Source organism: Leptonychotes weddellii, unplaced genomic scaffold (assembly GCF_054177405.1).
Source record: "Leptonychotes weddellii isolate Sample4059 unplaced genomic scaffold, ASM5417740v2 HiC_scaffold_4238, whole genome shotgun sequence".
In the NCBI taxonomy this organism is placed as follows: domain Eukaryota; kingdom Metazoa; phylum Chordata; class Mammalia; order Carnivora; family Phocidae; genus Leptonychotes; species Leptonychotes weddellii.
The window spans coordinates 385-11,906 of record NW_028008990.1 but is presented as its reverse complement, the minus strand read 5'-3'; the positions used below and the strand labels follow the sequence as shown (position 1 = coordinate 11,906).

The 11,522-nt window shown below is 37.5% G+C and overlaps 1 protein-coding gene across 1 annotated transcript; it reads left to right on the top strand.

Annotated features, from left to right (window-relative positions):
- The first annotated feature begins 144 nt into the window (after positions 1-144).
- Positions 145-10,920, top strand: LOC145719408 (ATP-dependent DNA helicase Q1-like). The gene is made up of 4 exons (XM_081810898.1): positions 145-497; positions 1,576-1,755; positions 3,900-4,006; positions 10,636-10,920. Exons 2-4 carry the CDS (start codon positions 1,671-1,673, stop codon positions 10,918-10,920), a joined length of 477 nt encoding a protein of 158 aa, XP_081667024.1. The 5' UTR covers positions 145-497; positions 1,576-1,670.
- Positions 10,921-11,522: the final 602 nt, after the last annotated feature.

Sequence of the window (11,522 nt, the reverse complement as noted above, 5' to 3'; positions counted from 1 at the left end):
AAGAACTTTCCATATGTTATCTCACTTAATTCTTTAAAACAATACTATGAAAGCTAGATATTACCCAGATGGGGAAATTTTCCAGCTGCGGAAATTGAGGCTCGCTTAAGTACTTAGCCTGAGCTAAGAAGAGGACCTAAGATTTAACTCAGGTCGTGTGACTTCAACACATATGCCCTTAACCACCCTGCTCTACTACTATAAGTTTGTCTGTAATTTCAATGGTGAGCAATATCCAAAAATCAGTAGGGAAACCTAAAACTATTTAGTCATTGTATCTTTTTTTTCCTTCCTTGTAGGTCTAACTGAAGAATTGGATTCTGTAACCAATGAACTACATGCAGTAGACATTCAAATTCAGGAACTTCTGGAAAGGCAACAAGAGCTTATTCAGAAAAAGAACATCCTAACAAACCAAATAAAGCAGAATTTAGAGGCTTCTGGTGCTGGGGAAAGCAGTGAATGGGATTCTTCACCTGCTGCTTGGAATAAAGAAGGTTTACTCTGTTTTTCTTTGCTAGTTTTGTTTCTGCTTGTTTCTTCATGTAGGAGTTAAATCATTGTTCCTGGACCAGTGCTTTCCACTGGCTTAGAGGGAAACTGGCCACTCTTTAAGCGGCATGGGAAACCAGTATGCAAACCATTCTTACCCATGTTCTTTTTGAATGAAGCTTTATTATTCAGACTCATTATTTTTTTCCAAATCTGGTTCTAGCAGCATCAATCAATGCTTGGAAAAAGATTTTTAACTAAATTTTCTAAATTTTAACTAGAAAAAAATTAAACCACTAAGAAAAAAAGGTAGATTCAAACTTCTTGCCAAAGTCTAGTTCATTTTCCTGCCCACCTTTCTTGATTCAAGATCTTGCCAAGCATCATGTTTATCATCGGCTATCACATTATAATGGAATACTATGACTCTCAAATTGCAATGCTTTTATGGGCCTTGCTTTCCAGGGATTCACTTCTAAACAAGATATTTATATAAAAAAATTCCACGTAATTGTTAACTTGATGATATTTGAGATTATTTGATCCTCTGAATTCCCTGATCAACATTCAGACTGTTTTTTGAATACCTGTCAAGTACCTTCCTCTTATGTGTAGGTTAATTTTCAACTGGCAAATGTTTTCATTTTTTCTGATGTACTGTTTCTTTTTTTTTAATTTTTTTTGACAGAGACACAGTGAGAGAGGGAACACAAGCAGGTGGAGTGGGAGGGGGAGTGGGAGAGGGAGAAGCAGGCTTCCTGCCGAGCAGAGAGCCTGATTTGGGGCTCGATCCCAGGACCCTGGGATCATGACCTGAGCCGAAGGCAGACGCTTAACGACTGAGCCACCCAGGCGCCCCTGATGTACTGTTTCTTATCATATAACATTAAATGTGTTTTTGCTTAGCTTCATGAGCTAAACTAATCCCAAAATTGTTAGTATAAAAGTTAAATTGTTAATAGTATTTAAAGTCATATAAATTCTTACTTGTTTTTCTCTAGTCTAAAAGCAGCCATTCATGTTTGTATCTCATTTATAATCCTAAATAGTTCTAATGTATTAAACTTATTTTTCTCTGTCTAGATTTTCCCTGGTCTGGTAAAGTTAAAGATGTTCTGCGAAATGTCTTTAAACTGCAGAGGTTCAGACTGCTTCAACTTGAAACTATTAATGTAACAATGTCTGGAAAGGAGGTATTTCTTGTTATGCCTACGGGAGGTGGAAAGAGCTTATGCTACCAGTTACCAGCATTATGTTCAGATGGTATGTATTAATAAAAATTCATTTAAGTTGAAGAAATGCCATTTCTCTTTTAATTCCTTAAAAAAATCATTTCTAATTATACCTATGTAAAAATCAAGTGCAGTTTTATTTTATCTTTATGTTAATAGACATTTTAAAGGGTTCATTTAAAGAGGGTATGTTAAAGACTTTGAGTGGAATTAGTTCTTTTATCTCGTTCTTAAAACATAATAAAAAAACATGTTGTAGGAGAAAAAGTACGAGAAAAGGAATCCATGGGCCTGGATTCTACTCCCAGATCTTTATTGAGTGTCAGCTATGGTGTTAAGCACGGGAGATAACAGTAGTGAGAAAAACGGGCAAAGTTCTAGTTTTCACAGAGCTCACGGTGTAAAGTAGGGCTTTCTCAAACTGTAACATGTGTAAGAATCACTGGTGATGTGATTAACATGCAGATTCTGAGTTTGTGTGGGACCCAAAATCTTGCATGTCTAACAGGCTCCCAGGTGATACCCGTGCTGCTGTTTGGGAACTAGCAAAGGTATAGAGCAGGGGTCAGCAGACTTTCCCTTAGGGAGGCAGTCAGTAAATGGGATAGTTGTGGTCCATATGGTCTCTGTGGCAGCTTCTGAACTCTGCCACTGTAGCATGAAAGCAGCCATAGACAACACGTAAACTAATGGATGTACCTGTGTTCCATTAAAATTTGAATTACCCAAACAAGCAGCTAGTCCTTAGTTTATTGACCCCCATTTAGAGAATATAGGTAATTGTAAGCAATTGCAATAAAGGTTTTGTGATAAAGATTTTAATAGGAATTAAGTTAGTGCAAAGATCTGGCCTAGGGGCTGTTAGAGAAAGCTGTCCTGCCAACATGACATTTAAGCTAAAAGCTGAAGAATAAGTAGGCAAAGATAGGACAGGGGAGTAAGGAAAAGTGTTCATGCAGGGGAGCACTGTTTCTGAGCTCAAAAGTAAGAACGTGCATGGTTGGGAGTATTCAGTAATGTGGAAGAATTTCAGTGTGGCAGGCAGTGAGGGGCAAGACTTGTGGAAAGAATCTTGATTATAAAAACTTCCTTAGATTAGTGGGAAACCAGTGAAGGGTTTTGTATAGATAAGAGACTAGTCAGAATTGTGCTTTAGAAGATAGAAGAATTCTAGAAATAATTAGGAGGTAGATTCAGTAGGACTTGTTTTCATTGGATCAGCAGGGTGGCGGGGGTGGTAAGAGAAGGGATAGTCTAGAATGATGTCCAAATTCTAGGCTGGGACAAATGGTGAAGTTGTTCACTGAAATACGGTACATTTGGAGAAAGAACTGTGGGAATGGAGAGAGAGAGAAGAGGAGTTGAGGAAGTAGAACTAGTGAATGGGACGTTCTTTGGAAAGAATTGTTATGCAGGAAAAAGAGAGGGGGCCCTAAATTAGCTGTCCAGGGTGTTTTAAAGATAAGGGAGACTTGCCCATGTTTAAATATAATGAGAACATACCACTGATGAAGGAGAATGTGAAAACACAGCGGAGACACTATTTGAGATGGCAAATCCCTGCTAAAGTCTGAATCTGAGTATATTTTTTAATTGGTCTGCTCTCTGTCTGAGGTTATTTTAAGGAACAAACTACAGGACATAAGTTAGTGATTCTAATAATGTAGAATAACTTACAGCTGTGCACAATTTCAGTAATAAGAGAAAGGGGATATACTATCAGCATTTCATTCAGTCAGTAAACTGTTCACTGATTTCTACTTGGCATGTATTAACCTGGTACAGTAAGTAGAAGAATACTCATGTCACTATTATTTGTAATTATACAGGTTGCTGTGTTTTCTTTGGAAAGCTTTGGAATAACTTTTTCCTCATATAACTGGACAGTATTTGACTAGATTTATAATATTTTGCTAATATGACCAATACTGATTGTTAAAATAAGTAAAAATTCAGAATGGTATCTATTTTTATTTTTATAGTATTGAATGAGGGAAGAGATTTCTGTCTAATCTTATATTTGCTTATTTGGCTAATGGTCATTTATATCTATCTCTTCTATTAATTAGAATGAAAAATAGGTAGTATATTGATGTTGTGATGCCCTCAGGTGAGTGGATGAGACTTATTCTAGAGGTAGTGTAAAATTTAAAGTAGACACTTTTTCTCTTTTAGGTTTTACCCTTGTGATTTGCCCATTGATCTCTCTTATGGAAGACCAGTTAATGGTTTTAAAACAATTAGGAATTTCAGCTACCATGTTAAATGCTTCTAGTTCTAAGGTATGCTTCTGCAGCTCTTTTTTTTTTTTTTTTAATTTAAACTCTTCACTGAAGTAGGAGCCTTGGTTACAACTGAGTTGGTTATAAAATTATAAAGTGATAACCATATGTGGAGTTGCAAACTACTGTTGATGGGCCAGTGTTAGCCCACTGCCTATTTTTATATGGTGTGTGAGCTAAGAATGGTGTGTGTGTGTATTTTTTTTTAATTTTCAGATTTTTATTTAAATTCTAGTTAGTTAACATACAGTGCAATATTGGTTTCAGGAGTAGAATTCAGTGGTTCATCACTTATATACAACACCCAGTCTTCATCATAACAAATGCTCTCCTTAATCGCCATCACCCATCTAGCGCATCCCCCACCCACCTCCCTCCATCAACCCTCAGTTTGTCAACCCTCAGTTTGTTCTTATGGTTAAGAGTCTCTTATGGTTTGTTTCCCCCCCCTCCCATATGTTCATCTGTTGTTTCTTTTTTTTTTTTTAAAGATTTATTTATTTGTTTTAGAGAGTGAATGCAAGCAGGGGGAGGGGCAGAGGGAGGGAGAAAGAGAATGCCCAAACAGACTCCCTGCTGAGCACAGAGCTCGATGCGGAGCTCGATCCCACAACCCAGAGACCATGAACTGAGTGGAAACCAAGGGTCGGATGCTAAACCAACTGAGCCACCCAGTCACCCCTGTTTTGTTTCTTAGATTCCACATATGAGTGGAATCATATGGTATTTGTCTTTCTCTGATTGACTTATTTCACTTAGCGTAGCACACTCTAGCTCTGTCCACAACCTTGCAAATGGCAAGATTTCATTCTTTTTGATGGCTGAGTAATATTCCATTATAAATATATGTATACACACACACATACATACACTCACATCCCACATCTTCTTAATCCATTCATCAGTCGATGGACATTTGGTCTCTTTTCATAGTTTGGCTATTGTTGATAATGCTGCTATAAACATCAGGGTGCATGTACCCCTTCGAATCTGTATTATCCTTTGGGTAAATACCTAGTAGTGCAATTGCTGGATTGTAGGGTAGTTCTATTTTTAACCTTTTGAAGAAACTGCATGCTGTTTTCCAGAGTGGCTGCATCAGTTTACATTTCCACCAACAGTGCAAGAGGACTCCCCTTTCTCCACATCCTCACCAACACCTGTTGTTTTTTATGTTATTAATTTTAGCCATTCTGACAGGTGTGAAGTGGTATCTCATCGTGGTTTTGATTTGTATTTCCCTGATGTTGAGTGATGTTGAGCATCTTTCCATGTGTCTGTTAGCCATCTGGATGTCTTCTTTGAAAAAATGTCTGTTCATGTCTACTGCCCATTTCTTAACCAGATTTTTGGGTATTGAGCTTGGTAAGTTCTTTATAAATTTGGGTACTAACCCTTTATCAGATACATCATTTGCAGATATCATCTCCCATTCCGTAGGCTGCCTTTTAGTTTTGTTGGTTGTTTCCTTTGCTGTGCAGAAGGTTTTTATCCTGATGAAGTCCCAATAGTTCATTTTTCCTTTTGTTTCCCTTGCCTGTGGTGATGTGTCTAGGAAGAAGTTGCTATGGCTGATGTCAAAGACATTGCTGCCTGTGTTCTCCTGTAGGATTTGGATGGTTTCCTACTCACAGTTAGGTCATTCATCCCTTCTGAATTTATTTTTGTGTATGGTGTAAGGAAGTGGTCCAGTTTCATTCTTCTGCATGTTGCTGTCCAGTTTTCCCAACACCATTTGTTGAAGAGACTCTCTTTTCTCCATTGGATATTCTTTCCTGCTTTGTCGAAGATTAGTTGACCATAGATCTGTGAGTCCATATCTGGGTTTTCTGTTCTGTTTCATTGATCTATGTGTCTTTTTTTGTGCCAGTACCATTTTGTCTTGATGACTACAGCTTTGTAATATAACTTGAAATCCGTAATCATGATGCCTCCAGCTTTGGTTTTCTTTTTCAGGGTTGGTTAGCTCTTTGGGGTTTTTTGTGGTTCCATACAAATTTTAAGATTGTTTGTTCTAGCTCTGGGAAAAATGCTGGTGGTATTTTGGTAAGGCTTGCATTAAATATGTAGATTGCTTTGGGCAGGGTAGTATAGACATTTTAACAATTTTCTTCCAATCCGTGAACATGGAATGTTTTTCCATTTCTTTGTGTCCTCTTCAGTTTCTTTTATAAGTCTTACATAGTTTTCAGAGTACAGATCCTTTACCTCTTTGGTTAGGTTTATTCCTAGGTATCTTATGGTTTTTGGTGCAATTGTAAATGGGATTGATTCCTTGATTTCTTTTTCTGTTGTTTCATTATTGGTGTATGGAAATGGAACGGATTTCTCTACATTGCTTTTATATCCTGTGACTTTGCTGAATTCTTGTATTAGTTCTAGCAATTTTTTGGTGGAGTCTTTTGGGTTTTCTACATAGAGTATCATGTTGTTTGCGCATAGTAAAAGTTTGACTTCTTCCTTGCCGATTTGGATGCCTTTTATTTCTTTTTCTTGCCTGATTGCTGAGGCTGGGACTTCTCTTACTATGCTAAATAGTAATGCTGAGAGTGGATATCCCTATATTGATCCTGACTGTAGGGGAAAGCTCCCAGCTTTTCCCCACTGAGGATATTAGTTGTGGGTCTTTCTTATATGACCTTTATGATGGTGAGGTATATTCCATCTATCCCTACTTTATTGAGGGTTTTTATCAAGAATGGATGCTATATTTTGTCACATGCTTTTTCTGCATCTATTGAGAAGATGATATGGTTCTTACGCTTTCTTCTATTAATGTGGTGTATCACATTGATTGATTTGCAAATACTGAACCACCCCTGCAACCCAGGAATAAATCCTACTTGATCATGGTGAATAATTCTTTTAATGCACCATTGGATTCAGTTGCTAGTATCTTGTTGAGAATTTTTGCATCCTTGTTCAGGGATGTTGGTCTGTAATTCTCCTTTTTAGTGGAGTCTTTGGTTTTGGAATCAAGGTCATACCGGCCTTGTAGAATGAGTTTGGAAGTTTTCCTTCCATTTCTGTTTTTAGAATAATATGAGAAGAATAGGTACTAACTTTTCTTTAAATGTCTGGTAGAATTCCCTTGGGAAGCCATCTGGCCTTAGACTTTTGTTTGTTGGGAAATATTTGATTACTGATTCAGTTTCTTTGCTGGTTATGGGTCTGTTCAAGTTTTCTGTTTCTTCCTGTTTCAGCTTTCGTAGTTTGTATGTTTCTAGGAATTTGTCCATTTCTTCCAGATTGCCCCGTTTGTTGGCCTGTAATTTTTCATAAATTCTCTTATAATTGTGTTTCTGTGGTGTTGATTGTGATCTCTCCTCTTTCATTTGTGATTTTATTTTGGGTCTTTTCTCTTTTCTTTTTGATAAGTCTGGCTAGGGGTTTATCAATTTTATTAATTTTTTCAAAGAACTGGCTCTTGGTTTTGTTGAACTGTTCTGTTTGTCATGTTTTCATTTTCATTTGCTTCCATGTACTTTTTAATTTTGTCTTAAATTTCCTGGTTGAAAATTCATTCTCTAGTAGGATGTTCTTTAACTTCCATGTATTTGTGGACTTTCCAAATTTTTTCTTGCTGTTGACTTCAAGTTTCAGAGTGTTGTGATCTGAAAATCTGCATGGTATGATCTCAGTCTTTTTGTATTTGTTGAGGGCTGATTTTGACCCAGTATGTGGTCTATTCTGGAGAATGTTCCATGTGCACTTGAAAAGAATGCGTATTCTGCTTTAGGATGAAGTGTTCTGAATATATCTGTTAAGTCCATCTGGTCCTGTGTGTCATTCAAAGCCATTGTTTCCTTGTTGATTTTCTGCTTAGATGATCTGTCTTTTGCTGTTAGTGTCCTCTACTATTATTGTATTATTGTCAATGAATTTCTTTATGTTTGTTATTAATTGATTCATATATTTGGGTGCTCCCAAGTTGGGGGAATATTTAAAATTGTTAGATATTCTTGATGGATAGACTCCTTAATATGATATTAGTGCCCTTCTTCATCTCTTGTTACAGTCTTTGGTTTAAAATCTAGTTTGTCTGTTATAAGTATGGCTAATTTGGCTTTCTTTTGACATCCATTAGTATGTTAGGCATTTCTCCATTCCCTCTCTTTCAATAGGCAGGTGTCTTTAGGTCTAAAATGAGTCTCTTGTAGGCAGTGTATAGATGGGTCTTGTTGTTTTATCCATTCTGATACCCTGTGTCTTTTGATTGGAGCATTTAGTCTATTTACATTCAGAGTGATTATTGAAAGATATGAATTTAGTGCCATTGTGTTACCTGTAAAGTTGGTGGTTCTGGTGGTGTTCTCTGTTCCTTTCTAGTCTTTGCTGCTTGGTATTTATAAAAGTATATATACACTTTGAAGATTTATTTATTTCAGAGAGAGAAAGTGCATGCGGGCGCAGGCAGAGGAGCAGAGGGAGAGGGAGATGGGGAGCACAGTCCCCACTGAGCGTGGAACCTGACACGGGGCTCGATCCCACAATCCTGAGATCACGATCTGAGCTAAAACTAAGAGTCAGACACTCAACCAACTGAGCCACCCAGGCACCTCTTGATTTTTATATTTTTGAATGTTTAAAAAAATGAAAAGAATGAGAGTACTTTATGAAGTGTGAAAATTATATGAAATTTAGATTTCAGTGTCCATAAAGTTTTATTGGAACACAACCATGCTTATTCATTTACACATTGTCTACCACTGTTCCACACAATAATGGCAGAGTAGTTGTGATATTGTATGGCCCACAAAACCTAATATTTACTACCTGGCACTTTACAGCAAACATTAGCTGACCTGTTTTATATTTTCTGTTAGAAAAGAGTAAGCAAGAATTTCTAATTATGGGATATAATTAAATACAAACGGTGCATTACTAGCAAGGTACCCTTTCCCTGTGGAATTTCGTCTGTTTGGGAATGGACTCTTACCTTCATCTGTTGAATAAGCATTTCTCACCTATTCTTTTTTACAAAGGATATTACTGAAATTTTCAAAAGATAGAAAAGTAGAATCATAATACAACTGCCAAGTACCCATTAGCCACCTTTAACAGTTATCAGCATATGACCAATTTTTTTTCATTTGTATACCTGGAGTTTAACCCCCCTCCTCCCCCTTGGTTTGTTTGTTTCTTTCTTTCTTTCTCTCCCTCCCTCCCCCCCTTCCTTCCTCCCTCCCTTCCTTCCTTCCTTCCTTTCTTTCTTTCCTTTCTTTCCCAGACATTATATCATTTCAGTTGTAACTCCTTCAGTATATATGAGAAAGATATAATTATAATGACATCATCACACCTAAAAAATTTAGTGTTGATTCATTAACATCATCAAGTAAAAATATTCTCATCAAATTTTTTTTTTAAATCATGTTCCAGAATAGATTGATGGAGTATGTTGTATTTTATTGATTTTTCTGTAGGTTCCCCTTATTTCTTGTTTGTTTCCCATGCAAATTTAAATTATTTCTTGAAGAAATCAGGGTCTTTGTCTTGCAGTTCACTACATTTTGGTTTTCTGATTATCTCTTTGTGATGTTCAATTTGTTTTTTTTAAGTATCATTATAAACTTATGGACATTTAACATATTTGATAGATCTTAATCCATATTATTCTTTATTATGCTGAAATAGTCCTGTCTTTGGGCAGTGAGCCCCTCTTCAGGTTGGCTCCTGAATCTTTTTTCTTCACCCCATAGTTTTCGACTCCTTGCTTGCTTTTATGAGAAGTTACTCCATGCTCATTTTGCATATTTCCTTCCAGACCTGGTGTCAACCATATCTCCAGGTAGCCGTGGTTCCCTTAGTTTTTCCCATCTATTTCTGTTTTATTTAAATTCTCATGTCCGAACTACTGTCTCATTGAACAAAATGAATGTGGAGAACATTGCTTTCTACTACTGTATGTCCTTAACCCTGAAAAAGAGAGTAATAATAATAGAAAGCAGCTAGAAGTTGCAGATAACTAGAGGTTCATGCCACATCACTGCTATTTGAAAAATTGGAGAGAAAAAAAGAGAGGAAGGGTGGGTCAAAGTCAAGTCCAGTTTTCTGTTTGCTTTCACTAGCAGTTCATAGGCTGTGAATACAACTTTTCTTAACTTGCTTCTCCACTTACTCTGCCAGAAGTCATGGAGAGTCAGGGATTTTTTTTTTTAAGATTTTATTTATTTATTTATTTGATAGAGCAGGAGTTGGGGGGGGGAGGGGCAGATGGAGAGGGACAAGCAGACTCGGCACTGAGCGCAGAGCTGACCCGGGGCTTGATCCCATTACCCTGAGATCATGACCGGAGCTGAAATCAAGAGTCTGACACCCAACCCACTGAGCCACAGGTGCCCCAGAGTGTTTTCATTTTTATTTTTTGTTCTGTTTTTTTGTCAAATGAGATCATTCTTTTATCAGCATTTGGATACAAGTAAACATGTAAAATGCTATTTACAGCTGCCCTGAAGTTTAGTACTGGGACATAGGCTGTTTTAATGAACTCATCAACATCTGCTAAAACAGTCCAAGGCTGTTGCCTGAGTAACTTTGAGTTTGAGTAATGAGCATCTTCATTTACTGCTTAGTATCCCAGTCTACTAGCTTAGTTCCATCATTGTGTCTGTTTTTGCTTTCAATAGGAGCATGTGAAATGGGTTCATGCTGAAATGGTAAATAAAAACTCCAAGCTAAAGCTAATTTATGTGACCCCAGAGAAAATCGCAAAAAGCAAAATGTTCATGTCAAGACTAGAGAAAGCCTATGAAGCCAGGAGATTTACCCGGATTGCTGTGGATGAAGTTCATTGCTGTAGCCACTGGGGACATGATTTCAGACCCGGTATGTATGATGTATCTAGAACAGTCCTTGATACTAGGGACTATTCTCTTACTCACTTACATGATGGAAATCCCTGCTTCCATTAAAATTATTTCCTCAGCCAGTTATTACTCATTTTCTCTTGCCTTAATATAAGGAGAACCAAGAGGTAGAGTCTTCAATGTCTTTACTACCCTCCAGGGTAGCGCTTAGTCTGATTGCCTTTATCCCTTGAAATGCTTGTTTCTCAGCAACATGATTCTCTCCCACCTTTAGCCATAAAGGTTTACTGACACCGGGTTCTCCCTCACATCCATTGGGGAATTCATATCTGCTTTGGAGCTGTCTTCTTTAGTCGTCAGTCAGGGTCTCTGGCATCCACTTCCAGGTCTATACCTAACTATCACCACTGGGTTACAGTGCTGTGGGGTATTTTAGTAACCCTGTTCCTTACCTCTCCAACCTAATCCTGCAGTCATAGCCAGAAGCAGATCACCCAGACTTGCTCTGTGCAAAACAACCTTAAATTTAAGAAATCCTGCTCATGATTTCAACCTCATTTCTTTCTGAACTTGCTTTCACACACATATGGACCCCTAAGGTCCCCTTTAATCCCCCTGTGTATTTGTCCACAGCTCCAGATACCACCTGATGGTCACTCTCTCCTCCTTTCACACTCTGCTGTTGCCACTTGTTTCTCATGGATTGC